Source organism: Scyliorhinus torazame, chromosome 4, assembly GCF_047496885.1.
Source record: "Scyliorhinus torazame isolate Kashiwa2021f chromosome 4, sScyTor2.1, whole genome shotgun sequence".
NCBI classification, from domain to species: domain Eukaryota; kingdom Metazoa; phylum Chordata; class Chondrichthyes; order Carcharhiniformes; family Scyliorhinidae; genus Scyliorhinus; species Scyliorhinus torazame.
This window is the reverse complement of record NC_092710.1, coordinates 108,789,670-108,806,131: the sequence shown is the minus strand read 5'-3', so window position 1 is coordinate 108,806,131 and position 16,462 is coordinate 108,789,670. Positions and strand designations below refer to the sequence as shown.

Here is a 16,462-nt window from a genome sequence, read left to right as displayed (position 1 = left end):
TTAGTCCAAGGCCAGTATATCATCCCTGATGTGTGCTGCCCAGACTAAACACAGTACTCTAATTGGGGACTAACCAGAGCTTTATAAGGTTAACAGAGTGAGAAGCACTCTGCTAACTCATAGTAAAAAGTAATTGTCCAAACAGAAACCCTGTCCTCCTCTAAATTTAACTCTTTTAGTCCCTGTATCCAATGTTTTCACATCTCTCCCGCCAGATAATTTTGTCTTTGTCTCTGCCAGTGTAATTTGTGTTATGTATACTGAACTCTGTTTGCAGCGAATAGCTGGAATTACAGCCATGCTTCAGCAGTCACTGGAAGGGCTGCTCTTGGAAGGCCTGCAGACTGCCAATGTTGAGATCGTACGTCCTTGTTTACGGACTTATGCCACCATAGACAAAACAAGGGACGCCGAAGCACTGATTGGCCAGGTGCTCGTGAAACCATATGTGGAAGAGGTGAGTAGGTAGATTGCTAATCAAAGTAACCAAGAAAGAATTTCATATTTTAGCACACATCTGATTTTCATCCCGTTTACTGTTTGAGTAAAGCTGCAGTGCCGAGGAGCAAAACACGATCTGCATTAAGGATAAACAAAGTTTGGCTGTTGTGGCGAAGTGGTGAGGAGAATAGTGGTATGTCAAGGAGTTAGGATGTGGAAAAGGAGAGCACAGAGTGAGAATGCATTGAAAGGAGATTGCTTCAGATGATGAGGTGGTGACCAGGGAACACTGCCTCGATATGGTGAAATGTACGATTGCCTCGGACTGAACTGGTGAGGGAAAAAGGAAGAGAAAATTGGAGTGGAACGGTGAATATCACAGGAAGTGGGCTGTTGAGGTGGGAAGAGCATCTCTGATTCATAGAACGTCGAACATACAGTACAGAAGGAGGCCATTCAGCCCATAGAGTCTGGACTGACCCACTTAAGCCCTATCCCCGTAATCCAATAATCCCTCCTAACCTTTTTTGGTCACTAAGGGCAATTTATCATCACCAATCCACCTAACCTGCACGTCTTTGGACTGTGGGAGGAAACCGGAGCACCCGGAGGAAACCCACACAGACACGGAGAACTCGCAGACTCTGCACAGACAGTGATCCAGCAGGGAATCGAACAGGGACTGTGGCGCTGTGAAGTCACAGTGCTAACCACTATGCTACTGTGCTGCCCGTGCTACAAGATATAATACCAAAGTTTGCAGATGACGCAAAACTCAAGTGTAGTAAACAATGGTGTGGGGGGGAGATAGTAACAGACTTGGAGGATATCAAGGATGAGAAATTTCTGCCTTTTTGCAGATTCACAGCATTTGAATCATGGAGTTCCACCTTTTTAATATTTTTCCTACCTCTGCCTCCCCTCGGCTGCAGCCTCTTGCAACATGGCCAAAGCCGGGAGGAGTGAATCTCTGCCAGCAATGAGGCCAGCGGCAGGTCAGGGTGTGCCACAGCTCAGCCAAGTGCTACCCTGACCCGGCTGTGGTCCATGTCTGCAGCTCCAGCCGCTTCACTGATAAGATGGCAGCGTTACTATTGGTGACCAGCCTCCATCTCCTCCTGCAGCTGCTCCAGTTGCCCGCCAGCTGCTTTGTGTATAATTACAGCTGCAAGGGGCCACACCTACTGCACACCGGCAGCATCCCCTTCTGGACATGCAAGGACATTACCTGGTAGCAGTGGGATCCAGGGCAAAGTTGTTTCTCTCAGGGTTTGGGGGACGGGTTAGGCATGGAGCGAGGCCTGTGTCAGCCAGTACCTCACCACTTGCTGCAGATCACCACTGTCCCTTTCCCCTTGCAGCAGTCTAGCATAGTTTGTATATGACCAACCCATTGGTCTGTATATAAAATGCAACCAACCTGTCACTCAGAGGTACCTATGACCACCCCAACAATATACCAGGAAAGGCTTCAACCAGCACTGAAAGGAAGATTGAGATATTTCAATTACTAGTTACTTACAGTGAAAGCATAAAAATGCTTTTGAAAAATTAGTTTGAAAATAGCAAGCAGCAGAAACATCTCTCCCGTTACTCCATTTTCAGTCAGAAAAATTAAATGAGTGCAAAACAAGCCTCTTTTCCTTTGTGGTCCAGTTGGTGAAACAGGCTATTTTATTATCCAAAGTCGAGTAGGCAAATGGGGTCAAGTTATGTATTTTTAAAAAATATTTTTATTCACACTTTTCACTTTGAACAATGCAAAATAACAAGAAAGAGTAAACACATATATAAAAACCCCCAAAAATATCAAAGAATCCCTCACAAATGCCCCCTTCCCTTCTCCCCCTCCCCCATTAATAACTAACGGTGACCAACTCCTTGAAATAAACAATAAACGGCTGCCATCTCCGATATAACCCCTCAATTGCTCACGTCACTGCGTACTTGACTTTCTCAAGGTATAAGAACTCATCAGGTCCCCCAGCCACACCGAGGCACTGGGTGGAGATGGAGACCTCCACCCCAGCAGTGCTCTCCTCCGGGCACTCAGCGAGCCGAAGGCCAGAACATCGGCCCCTGCACACGTCTGCTGCTTTGGCGAGTCTGACACCCCAATTATGGCCACTAAAGGACAGGGCTCCAGCTCAATCTTCAGAATCGCCGACATGGTGCTAAAGAAGGAGACACAAAAACCCACGAGCTTTGGACAAGACCAGAATATGTGTGCATGGTTGGCCCGACCTCTTGAAATGAAATGAAATGAGATTCGCTTATTGTCACAAGTAGGCTTCAATGAAGTTACTGTGAAAAGCCCCTAGTCGCCACATTCCGGCGGCGCCTGTTCGGGGAGGCTGGTACAGGAATTGAACCGTGCTGCTGGTCTGCCTTGGTCTGCTTTACAAAGCCAGCGATTTAGTTCTGTGCTAAACAGCGCACCTGTCCTCTGCCCCTGCAAAGAAACAATTCGCTCAGGTGTGCACTGAAGACTACCACAAGTTGAATCAAACCAAGCCTCGCGCACGGGGACATGGAGTTAACCCTGCGAAGGGCCTTGCTCCACACCTTATCTAATATGGGCCCCAACTCCTCATCCCACCTGGTCTTAACCCCTTCCACTGACACTGAATCCTCCGCCAAAATCCGTCCTTAAATACCAGAAGTGTTCCTCACCTGCGACCCTGCGAGCGAAAGAACCCTCTCCATTAGAGAGATTGGCGGCTCCACGGGGAATGTCCGTTTTGCAAAGCTGTGAACTTGAAGATTTCTCAATGAGTCTGAACCCAAGAGCCAAACTTTTCTTTCAATTCATCTAGACTGGAAAACCGACCTTCCTGGAACAAATCGCCCAGTCTCTCCAGCCCCTTCCCTTCCCACTCCCTGAACATGGCATTTAATCTCGCAGGCTTGATCAGATGGTTAGCACCAGATGGGAGCCAGCTTCGACGCAGACCCAGTTTTAAAATGTTGTCGAAATTTACTCCATCTTCAAAGTGGAAACAACGACTGAATTTGATGAATACTTTGTCAGTGAGAGCGGAGCGAGTTAGTCACAAATGCCTGCAGACCAGACCTCTACATGACCTTGATTCCATCTGCACCCGTGTAGCTCACTACACCAACCTAAAACCTTCTCTGCATTAGCTGCCCAGTAATAAAATATCAGGTTTGGCAATGCTAGGCCCTCCCGATTGTCTATCCCTTTGAAGGACGTACGAATCCTTGGTGTCTTGCCCGCCCAGATAAAGGATGATATCAACTTTTCGACCCTCCCAAAAAAAGATTTAGGAAGGAAAACCGGCAGACATTGAAACAAAAATCGTGATCTTGATCAACTGGACCCTGCCTCCCAAAGACAAGGTAAGGTATCCTGCCTTTGCAGGTCGGCCTTGACTCTACCTACCAGACTAGTATAATTCAGTTTACAAAGGCCAATCCCGAGCCACTTGGATCCCCAGATATCTAAAGCTGGAACCAGCCATGCAAAATGGTAGGAGTCCTAGATTGGATCCCCTCCCGAGGGGATTCACTGGAAAACACTCACTCTTTTCCAAGTTTAGCTTATATCCTGAAAAGGAGCCAAAGCACCTCAGTAGTTCCATTATATCACCCATGGTGGGGACCGGGTCCGTCATATAAAGTAAAAGGCCATCAGCATACAAGGATGCCCTATGCTCCATCCCTCTAATTATCCCACTCCACTTACCCAAAGTCCTCAAAACGATGGCCAAAGGCTGTATCGGCAATGCAAACAGGAGTGAGGACATAGGGCAACCCTGTTTCGTTCCCCTATTTAGTTGGAAGTACTCCGCGCTCGTGGCATTGGTGCGGATTCTAGCCGAGGGAGCTTTGTACAACAGATGTATCCAGGACACAAACGTGAGCCCCAACCCAAACTGCTCCAATACTGCAAAAAGATACCTCCATTCTACCCTACCAAATTGGCGTCTTAACAAGACGATTACTTCTGGATCGGGCCCTTCAGATGGAGAAAGCACCACATTTAACAATCGCCACAAGTTGGACGACAATTGCCAGCCTTTGACAAATCCCATCTGATCTTCCCCAATCAACTGAGGAAGACATGGTTCCAACCTCAGCACTAGCACCTTGGCTAATAACTTGACGTCCATGTTAAGTAATGAAATAGGGCAATACAACCTACATTTCATCGGACCCTTGTCCTTTATCAATAGAAGAGAAATTTATGCTGTATGAGCATCACAGGCAAGGAACCCTGTGCTACAGAGTCTTCAAACATCTCTCCCACTAACCAGCTGCCCAGCAAACCTCTTGTAGAACTCCACTGGAACACATCTGGCCCCAGGGCCTGGCCTGTTTGCATCCACCCTATCATTGCCAAGATCTCTGGGCCCAACGGCTCTTCCAGCTCCTCACGCTTTTCCTCCTGTTGCTATATTTATTTGGCTCTGAATATGGTGGTCAATATGATCGCCTTCCTTAATTCTAATTCCGTTTCGATACCGCCACAAGGTTCAAACCGAATACTGATCAAAGACTCGATACACCAGTTGGTTAGTTCAAGGTCACTGCTTATTTATTTACACACAGTTAAATATACTCCTGCACAAAACTCTACAGACTAAACTATCACTACTGCTAAAGCCTATACTTAGCTTCGGGCGCCCACTCAGTCAGAGGAACAATGGCCGTTGTTCGGTTCTGAGGCTGCTGGGGTTGAACTGGTAAAGGGGAACAGCTAAGGTCGTCTGTCTGGTAGTGTGCGTTGACCTTGGACTTACTTGCTTCTGGTGCAGCTGGTGGACAGGTCTTTCCTTGGTGAGAGCCGGGTCCAAGAGAACGATTCTCTCTTGGGGGCTCCTTCTTATACCCAAAGGGGTTTTGGGCAGGCCTTGAACTTGGCCCCAATCAATTGGGCCGTTTCTTGATCATTCATATTGATCTCGTCCAATAAAGGGGTGGGTGCCCTGATGGCTGGGCGTGTCCTAGGTGGCTGTTGGCCTGCTTTGTTTCGGTCTCCTCTGGCGCCAGGGTGCCTGCCTTAGTATCGGTTACTCAAATGTTACTCTTTTGTTCCTGGAGATGGGCCATTGGTATGCTAATTGGCCTACAGTTTTGGTTTTGTCTGGGAGCTGCGTCTCCAATATACAGACAAACCCTGAACCTGCTTGTTTTCTCAGCATTGTCCATTTTCCTTGCAATCTTTGCAAAGTGTCCATTTTGTAATCGGGAAGTGGCCATCCCAGATGGCTACACTCCCTCCTTGTGATCCTCAACGTGAAGCGTGAAGGATCACATTACCGCGTTGTCTTCGTTCTCTGACCAAGCTGGGCACCCATAAGCACTTCACGGGCTCTACACTGCCCGATCCTATGAACTGCAACTTTTCCTAAGTTATTTTTTATTCATACATCATTATAAAACTCTACCGGGCGCTGTGACATTCAGCCATTCATTATAAAATAAAAAACTGGAACCTCTAACTATCCTAAATAAAGTATCCTCACTTAAACAATCAAAAATAATCTACAACTATCGCTGTATGCAGACGACCTGTTACTGTATGTGGCGGACCCGGTGGGGGCAATGCCGGAGGTGATGCGGATCCTCAGGGAGTTTGGAGACTTTTACGGATATAAGCTCAACATGGGGAAGAGTGAGCTATTTGTGATACACCCAGGTGACCAGGGAAGGGGGATAGACGAACTTCCGCTGAAGAGGGCGGAAAGGAGTTTTTGGTACCTAGGGATCTGGGTGGCCAGGAGCTGGGGGGCCCTACAGAAGTTCAACTTGACGAGGCTGGTGGAACAGATGGAGGAGGTGTTTAAAAGGTGGGATATGCTGCCACTCTCCCTGGCGGGTAGGGTACAGTTGGTGAAGATGACGGTGCTCCCGAGGTTCCTTTTTATATTCCAGTGCCTCCCTATCCTGATCCCTAAGGCCTTTTGTATGCGGGTCAGCAGGAGCATCATGGGGTTTGTATGGGTGAAAAAGACCCCGAGGGTGAGAAGGGTGTTTCTGGAATGGAGCAGGGACAGAGGAGGGTACAGTGTGGGTACTACTGGGCTGCCAACGTGGCGATGACACGCAAGTGGGTAATGGAGGGGGTGGCATGGAAGAGGCTGGAGATGGCGTCCTGTGTGGGCACGAGCCTGAGAGCGCTGGTGACGGCACCGCTGTCGCTCCCGCCGACAAGGTACACCACGAGTCCAGTGGTGGCGGCGACCTTCAAAATTTGGGGGCAGTGGAGACACCACAGGGGGGAGGCAGAGGCTTTGGTGTGGTCCCCGTTCCAAGAGAACCATTGGTTTGTCCCGGGGAGAATGGATGGAGCGTTCCTGAGCTGACACAGGGCAGGTATTAGAAGGATGGGGGTTCTGTTTATAGATGGGACGTTTGCCAGCTTTGGGGCGTGGAGGAAAAATTCTGGCTCCCCCTGGAAATGCCTTCAGGTACATGCAGGTAAGGGCGTTTGTAAGACGGCAGGTGAGGGAATTTCTGCTGCTGCCAGCACGTAGGATCCAGGATAGGGTGCTCTCGGGGGTGTGGGTTGGAGAAGGCAAGGTCTTGGCGATCTACCAGGAGATGCAGGAGGAGGAGGAGGCCTCTGTGGGGGAGCTGAAAGGTAAATGGGAGGAGGAGCTGGGGGAGGAGATAGACAAGGGTACATGGGCGGACGCCCTGGGTAGGGTAAATTCTTCCTCCTCTTGTGCCAGGCTTAGCCTGATACAATTTAAGGTTCTGCACAGGGCGCACATGACGGGGGCAAGGCTGAGTTGGTTTTTTGGAGTGGAGGACAGGTGTGTGAGGTGTTTGGGGGGCCCAGCAAATCATGCCCACATGTTCTGGGCGTGCCTAGCGCACGATGGGTTCTGGAGGGGCGTTGCGAGGACGGTGTCAAGGTGATAAACACCCGGGTTAAGCCGAGTTGGGGGCTCGTACTATTTGAGGTATCGGACGAGCCGGGAGTGCAGGAGGCGAAAGAGGCCGGTATTCTGGCCTTTGCGCCCCTGGTAGCCCGGCGGAGGATTCTGCTACAGTGGAAGGATGCGAGGCTCCCAAGCGTGGAAGCCTGGATCAGCGACATGGCAGGGTTCATTAAATTGGAGAGGGTAAAATTTGCCTTAAGAGGATCTGTGCAAGGGTTCTTCAGGCGGTGGCAACCGTTCCTAAACTTTCTAGCGGAGCATTAGGAGGTGGCCAGCAGCAGGCGGGGGGGTGGGGTATTTTGTGTTTGCTACTGTGTTTATTATCATTTAATGGGGGGCTTGTATATTGGGGGAATACGTGACATAGCAATAAGATGTTTATTTATGTGTTCTTTGTTTTTTCTTATTTCTGTAAGGGGGGGGGGTTTTGTTGAAAATATGTAAAAATTTGAATTAAAATATATATATTTTTTTTAATCTATAACATTTTAAACTGTACAAATAGCAGCAACACAAGTTTCTCTGGCTTGGCAGTCAAGCACAGAGGTTTACATTTCTTTATTGAACGAACAAAACACACAAAGAAAAACGGATGCACTTTAATTCACTTAAAGGGGTTGGGGGTTTGTTCGAGTCCGAAAATAGGGGACCTAAACGTGTATACCGGGGTGCGAGAGTGGGAGGCTCTCCTCCGCCATTTTCTGAGTCTAAGTGTCTGCACGACACTGCAGAGTATCGCCAGTACTAAGAGTGCTTCTACGATGTAAGATAGTGAATACCAGGTGATAAACTTGTCACACCAGGTCGGGGTGTCGGTAACTGTCTCGGGGGTAACTATCTCGGGGTACAGTGTATGGCAGGGGTAGGAATCATCACGGCCTGTGTGGTAGGGGTCAGGGGGGTAGCGTCCGTGCGCAACTGAAGGGATCCTGCTAAGATCTAGGTGAAAAACATGAAGGTTATCTTCATCTTTCCTTTTGTCGGTCTTTTTCTTCCTCTGGGGTTCCGGAATTCTGTGGACACAAGCATAATATCTGTTATTATCTTGCTTAAGATCTCGTATGTCTGTCTGTCTGACTTTGTTGGCAATTACCCTTTATGATTGGTCACCATCTGTGACACTCTTTTTTTTTTTTTAAACCGAATATTTAGACAAGACATCCGAGAAAAATACTGACGCAGTGCACGCCGTCTAGCAGCCTGCGCGATCTACCATCCTAGTGTTTGAGGATGTAAATAGCATACGGAAGCAACCTAAGGGTCGCCAGGAATAAACAAAAAAGTTTCAAACTAAAAGTACCAAAATGGGGTGCGTATGGGCCGTGGCGGGTAAGAATGGGTGGAATCCCCGGGTAGGACAGTGATTGGTGCCGTTTGTGCTCTACCCGAGCGCAGCTGACCAGAGGGGGGTCCTCAGGCAGGGCAGGGACCAGTGCCATTTCTCCACTGCCTGAGCGACCGGCAAGAACAGGTAAGAATGTGCTCGTCGTGGGGGCTGCCTCTCGTGATTACCTTCAAATCAGGAGAGTAGTTGTGATTGGTGTCTGCCGACAAACTAGTTCCTCTAACGGTTGTCTGTCGACAAACTTGTTCCATTAACTTCCAGTGGGCGTTAAAAGAGTAGTGGCGTGGGGCCATGAAACCTTTTAAATTCACAAACAACATTTAACATGTACATTAAACGGACAAACATACAACAAACATGGTGCAGGTTCCATCAGAAAGGACACCGTATCTCTCCATCGATTCCTTTTTACCATCACGTGGACACCTCATTGCTCAGTAGCGAACAGGGTCGCAAAGGGATTTATTTGGTGGGAGTCAGACTCCAAGTCATCATCTTCTCCCGGCTGCCAAACTCTTGACTGGAGTAGTTTGGCTAAAGCTGCTTGGGGCGAATTGGGGTCAATCTCATCATTCCGGATGAGCCTGAACGAATTGTCTCGGTGCCAGAATCATGTGTCGAGGTTGGAGCTACTAGGTTTTAATCCGTAATCGTCGGGCGGTGGGTCTGGGTCAGGGGCTTTGATGTACGTGATTTCGAAGGGGTCACTGGAATCATGCTCTGATTCGCTGGGAGTAGGGCCTGGCGCAGGGGTGTACTCAACATGGTGTGCTGTGGCTGTCGTCATTGCCATCGCTATCACTGTCGCTGTCGCTGCTGGTTGAAGGAAGGGAGAGGTGGAGTCGTGCCTCTGGGGGTGGAGTTGAAGATGTGTCTGAGGACGGGCTAGGCTGGCTGGGGGAGGGTAGGAATGTGTCATCTGTGGGCGGGGCATGCTCATCTGCTGCTGCGAGCGAGATGTGGTGTGCATGGTTGTTCTGCGAGCCATAAGCCTTAAGCTGGTTTATGTGAAACCTGCAGACTTTCCATTGGGATATGTGATCTTGTATACAGAGGGGCTGACTTTGTCAGAGATGGAGTAGGGTCCTGAAAATTTTGGGGAAAGGAATGAACTGGGGTTGTATAGGGAAAGCATCACTTGCTGCCCTACTACAAACTCAGTGGTGTGTACCGTTTTATCGAAACAAGCTTTGCTTTGTTTCCTCCTGGTCCCAAGTTTCACAGCTGCTGCGAGCTGGGCTGCCTTTATGTTCTCAATAAGCTGCTGTACAGCATTTTCATGCGTGAGGACGGTGACTGCGGGGCTGGCCAAATCGAGTCCTAATAAATACTCTGTCCCTTTCATGGGGCGTCCGGTCACGGGGGTATGGGGGGGTGTATCCTGTGGATACCGTGTTTTGTAAGAACATTAAAGCAAATGGGAGAACTGAATCCCAGATGCTGTTGTATTGTTGCACCATTTTCCTGAGAGTGGCTTTTAAAGTTCTGTTCATTCTCTCTACAATGCCGCTTGACTGGGGGTGGTATGCTGTGTGAAACTTCCACCTAATTCCGAAAATTGTGAGGGCGTTCTTCATTACTCGTCCTGTAAAATGGGAGCCTTGATCGGACTCTATACTGGGTGGGAGGCCCCATCTTGTACAGATGTGCTGTGTTCGGATTTTAGCTGTTGTTTTGGCCGTATTCGTTCTGGATGGAAAAGCTTCCACCCATTTTGTGAAGGTGTCGATGACAACCAACACCTACTTAAAACCATTTCTGCAGGGGGGTAGGGGTCCTATGTAACCTATCTGCAGATTCGTCCAGGGGCCATTAACGGGGTGGGTGTGACTAAGCTGAGCCTTTCTTGCATATCTGTCCGGATTGTTCTGGGTACAGATCAAGCAATTCTCAATGTAATGGGTTACATCGGCTTTTAAATCAGGCCACCAGCAGAGAGGGAGAACGGTGATGACTGCGAACCTTAATTATACCATATTTCCTATCTTTAGCTGACTCTAGGATATGCCGGAGTAATGGGGCTGAGGATAGGGGCTTTCCGTCTGCGGAAGCGAATCCTCTAGTTTCCCACGGGGGTAAGAATTCTGTTCAACTATTACAGACATATAAACTGTCCGAATATATGTCCGCTGGGGTCGGAAACGAGTCCGGGTGATCAACAATGTAAGCTATGGCTGCCAGTTCTGCTGCCTGCAAACCTATATGTCCTGGCAAACAAACAAAGAACAAAGAAATGTACAGCACAGGAACAGGCCCTTCGGCCCTCCAAGCCCGTGCCGACCATGCTGCCCGACTAAACTACAATCTTCTACACTTCCTGGATCCATATCCCTCTATTCCCATCCTATTCATGTATCTGTCAAGATGCCCCTTAAATGTCACTATCGTCCCTGCTTCCACCACCTCCTCCGGTAGCGAGTTCCAAGCACCCACTACCCTCTGCGTAAAAAAACTTGCCTCGTACATCTACTCCAAACCTTGCCCCTCTCACCTTAAACCTATGCCCCCTAGTAATTGACCCCTCTACCCCGGGGAAAAGCCTCTGACTATCCAAACTTTAATGAAATCTCTTCAAGGGCGCGTCCCTGCGCGTCCTCTCCATAAATGCCGCAACCGGTGATTCTCTTTCCATTCAAAACTGTGGAGGAGCCATCCACATAAATTTTCAGGACTGCGCACGTGTCTGTGGGCTGGGGTCTCTGGGGTGTATTACCTGCTTTCCTGGGAGCGGACTTAAGTATAAATGGGCCTGAATTATAGTTTGTGGTGATGATCTCACACTCGTGGGGTACCTGCATATTGCAAGTTGTCGGCTAGGAAAGTGTGGGTCTTAGTTCTTTTTACTGTAATATCCCATCCCTGTAAAAGAAGGGTCCAATGGGCTTCGCGGATTTGGCTGACTGTGCCGTCCTTAAGTCGACCATCTAATAATAGCTGTGTTGGGATGTGTTCAGTGAGAATGGTGATGGGGTTGAGTCCTGTAATGTAGGCAAAGTACTGTTTTGCCCAAAGAACTGCGAGCAGGTGTCTTTCGCAGGCAGAAAATCCTTGCTCGACAGGATCTAACACGCGTGAGGCATATGCCACTGGGCCTAATCGGTCATGGCGTTCCTGGAGAAGCACTGCCGAAATGGTTCGGTCGGTGCTTGCAACTTCGATTGCGTACGGGGAAAATGGATCTGGGACCTGTAATGCGGGGGCGTGCTGAGGGCTCTCTTTAAAACATCCACGGCATCTGTGTGCTGTGGAGCCATTCCGAAGGTACCTGTTTCTTGAGAAGGTCGGATAGGGGCGCTGATTTTGTGGCGAAACCGTCGATATGGTTTCGGCAGTAGCCAACCAGTCCTAGAAATGACCGGAGGGCTGAGACATTATGGGGAAGGGGCAATTTGACGATCGAGACAATTCTCTTTTGCTTGATCTCACGTTTACCATGTGTGATTACTGTACCCAAGTAAATCACTTTTTCCTGCACAATCTGGGCCGCCTTGGGGTTGACTTTACATCCAATCTGTTTTAGGAGTCCTAGGAGTTCGGCGAGAAGTGAAATGTGCTCTCCCTTTGTGCCTCTCTGTAATAGCAAGTCATCTAGATACTGGACCAGACAATCCGGTCGGGAAAAGTTTGCTAATCCATTTGCCAGCTGGCGGTGGAAAATGGAGGGGGAGTTGTAGAAGGCACGTCCACATATATTGTTGTCCTTGGAATGTAAAGGCAAATTTGTACTAGCACGCTTTATCCAATGGAATGGACCAAAAGCCGTTGCTAATGTCCAAAACCGAAACAAATCTTGATTGGAGACCCTGTTTGAGCATGGTCTCGGGACTCGTGGCTAAGGTGGGGGCTGCTACTGGGGTAACTTTGTTCAGTTCCCGATAATCAATGGTCAGTCGCCATGATCCATCGCGTTTCCTGACGGGCCAAATTGGTGGGTTATTTGTGGCGGCTACTGATCGGAGTATGCCTTGATCAAGCAGACTCTCTTATTACTTTGGCCCTCTGCTTCTTGGGGAAAACCGTACTGCTTTTGGGGTCTGGGGTCGGGACCTGTAATGTTCACTAAGCCAGCTATCTTGCCACAGTCGTGCTTGTGCTGTGCAAATGCTGCTTTGTGTTGCTGCAGGACTTCTCTAACTACTTTATTCTGACTAATGGCTCAAGGGTCGAACCAGAAGTCTCCTACTGCGCTGATTCTGTTTGCATACTCTCCAACTGTGAGCGTGGCGGGGGCTCGTGCTGCCTTTGCCATTCTCCACACATTTATTAACCGGTTGTGGGAGCTCATAAAGTCGATTCCTAGGATATGTTCAGCTGTCTGGGGTAGATCGACCAAAACTACGGGGTGTTTAGTCGTAATGCTCCCTATTTGTATCGCTACTGGGGCTGTGATGTGTCCTTGTTGTAAATGACCTGTAAAGCCGCTGAGTGTGATGGTGTCTGTTACTGCTACAAAACAAACCCTCCACCTCACTCCCGTTGTTAAAACCTTTACAATTCTCAACATCCCACCGTGGGACTTATATTGTCCATATTGGTGCCTTAACCATTACCTCGACTACTTTGGCCCCTGTCCCTCCCCCTTCACCATATACAATCCAATACAGAACTATAAACCCCAAATAACCAAAAATATATACATGATACTAAAACATCCCCAAACAATCCCGTCCCATCAACACCCATTAAAGAGCCATTTAAACCCTTTCAATTAAGTCCAAATCCTTGTTCCTTGACAAAAGCCTCCGCTTCCTCCAGCATCTCGAAAAAGTAATCTTTTGCGTTATACGTAACTCTCAACCTCGCTGAGTGCACCACTCCAAAACGCAATCCATTTTATATAACACCGGCATCACACTATTAAAGGCTGCACGCCTCTTTGCTAGCTCTGCCCCGACATTTTGATAAATTCGGATGCTGCTTCCCTCGATCCCGGCCCGGGGTCACTGTCTGTCTGGAGTTTGCACCTTCTACCCGTGTCTACCTGGGTCTCACCCCACAACCCAAAAATGTGCAGAGTGGGTGGATTGGCCCTTAATTGGGGAAAAAAAAGAATTGAATACACTAAATTTATAAATTAATAAAAGATTTTGTAAAAAAAAAAAGGTTTGCTGACATCATTTACAAATTTTACACCTTATGAATTTATTCTGTCTTTCTATTCTTACAGCTATGTCTTATTCCTAAAAAGGTGGCTGACGTTTTTTGTTTTGTTGAAATATTCAAGCAAATCTGAGAATTTTAATATTTCCCTAAAGTTTTGACTGCTGTACTGGGTGTATTCACACAGTATGTAAATGGCCTGCAGCATACTGATCTTACCTAGTGTGTACTGGTGGGCAGCAGGGTAGCACAGTAGTTAGCACTGTGGCTTCACAGCGCCAGGGTCCCATGTTCGATTCCCGGCTTGGGTCACTGTCTGTGCGGAGTCTGCACGGTCTCCCCGAGTCTGCGTGGGTTTCCTCCGGGTGCTCTGGTTTCCTCCCAAAAATCCCGAAAGACGTGCTTGTTTGGTGAATTGGACATTCTGAATTCTCCCTCCGTGTACCCAAACAGGCGCTGGAATGTGGCGACTAGAGGCTTCTCACAGTAACTTCATTGCAATGTTAATGTAAGCCTACTTGTGACAAAGATTATTATTATTAATAAATATGCATAGAAGAGAATTGTTTTTAGCAACACTATTGTTTCGGGCAGAAGTATGGCAAATGGAATTTATTCTAAAGAAACATGATGTCATGCATTTGAGGATTACAAGGCATAATAAATTGTACCCTTCAGAGTGGTGTAAAGGAACAAAAGGACCTTGGAGTTTATGTTCCTGAAGATAACATGACAGGTAAACAAAGTGGTCAAGAAGCATTTGGGATGCTTCAATGGTCTTGGCCTGAAGCATATGAGCAGGGAAATTCTGCTCGAACTGTATGAAACACTATAAGATATGTGAATGACACCAGCTGCAAAGAGACATAGGCAGGTTAAATGAGTGGACAACAAGGTGGCAGATGGAGTATAATGTGGGAAAGTTTGAAGTTATTCACTTTACTTGTAAGAACATAAAACGGAATATTTTTTTAAAGGTGTGAAATTAGTAAATCATAGAATTTACAGTGCAGAAGGAGGCCAATCGGCCCATCGAGCCTGCACCAGCCCTTGGAAAGTGCACCCTACCCAAGCCCACACCTGCACCCTATCCCAGTAACCCCACCTAAACGTTTTGGACACTAAGGGGCAACTTATCATGGCCAATCCACCTAACCTGCACATCTTTGGACTGTGGGAGGAAACCGGAGCACCCGGAGGAAACCCACACAGACACGGGGAGAATGTGCAGACTCTGCACAGACAGTGACACAAGCCGGGAATCGAACCTGGGACCTTGGAGCTGTGAAGCAACTGTGCTAACTACTGTGCTGCCCACTAAATGTTGATGTTCAGAGGGACTCTGGTGTACCCGTACAAGGAGTACTAAGTTGGCATGCAGGTACCGCAAGTAATTAGGAAGGCAAACACCATGTTGTCCTTTATTGATTGGGAATTGGAAAAGGGCTGTACTTTGATCAGAGGTTGAATAAATAGGACCTATACTCTCAGGAGTTTAGAAGAATGAGAAGTGATCGAATTGAAACATATATGATTCTGAAGGCGTTTGGCAGGGTGGACACCGAGGGGTTGTTTCCACTGGTGGCGAATCTAGATCACCGGGTCACAGACTCTGGGATGAGGAGGAGCTGCTTCACTCTCAGGATTGTGAATCTTTGGAATTCTCTCCTTCAGATGGTTGTGGATGTTCCATCATTGAATATATTGAACGTTGAGATGAACTGATTTTTGGCCCCACAGCGAGCAGAGAGACATGGGAAAAGGTGGGAAGTTGAGTTCAAACCGAAGATCAATCACGATCATATTAAATAACAGAGAAAACTCGAGGGGCCATATGGTCTGCTCCTGCCCCTATTTGGTTTATGCTCCAACCAACAATCCAAGTGTGGTGATGCATTGTAACACATACAAAAGCACAACACTGCAATCCCAGCACCTTGTTCACATATATCCAAACCTGCGTTTGTTCTTTGTACCCTGCTTGTGGCCAGGCTTTAAAGCGAGAGGACTTGAGTTTTCACAGATAATTAAAGTGGCAGGGAAGGGACTGCATGTAAAGCCATTATGCTGCACGTCTGTCATTGTCAGTCCTGTAGTTTAATCCTGATGCTTGCACCGCTCCTGGTGCGGCCTGTGAACAGAACACTTCTGCCGAGTCTGATGCACAGAACTATCCCACCACTTTGCACTCTTGCAAGGGGAGTATTTTGTGACACTCCAGTTTTACGCCTTAAATTTTCTGTATTTGACACTTAATCATGTTTAAAAACTACAAATTTCTATGTGCATTCGTCTGCTAGGGTTGATATTCTTGATTGGACTGTGGGAACTTGGCAAATTCTGTTAGCTGTTCAGTGAAGGTATACTTTTTGTTAGTATTCATATTTTGCTCCTTTATAATGAGGTCAGCATTCTTGCCAAACCAGATAGCTGTTAGGCTTAAGAGTCCACAAATGATCCTAACTGCATTCATCTCACTGTATACATTTATAATTCCTGGTGAGGCGGATGTTGCTTTAAGTGATGTTCAAAGGTTTGCCAGTCCAAAGATACAAATTCACAGTAGTTAATACGTGAAGGTAACCAGTAATCCAGCACTAGCAACTGCAGGAGTCATTCAATGGTTGATACCAGTATTTAGAACAATTCCATCCAGTTTGCCTTG

The 16,462-nt window shown here is 47.7% G+C and overlaps 1 protein-coding gene across 1 annotated transcript in view; it reads left to right on the top strand.

Moving 5' to 3' along the window:
- cog2 (component of oligomeric golgi complex 2) overlaps positions 1 to 16,462 on the top strand; it is a 94,001-nt gene that overhangs the window by 38,000 nt on the left and 39,539 nt on the right. Inside the window, exon 7 of the mRNA XM_072498457.1 lies at positions 278 to 457. Within this exon, the coding sequence (XP_072354558.1) occupies positions 278 to 457 (180 nt within the window). The remainder of the gene's footprint in view (positions 1 to 277; positions 458 to 16,462) is intronic.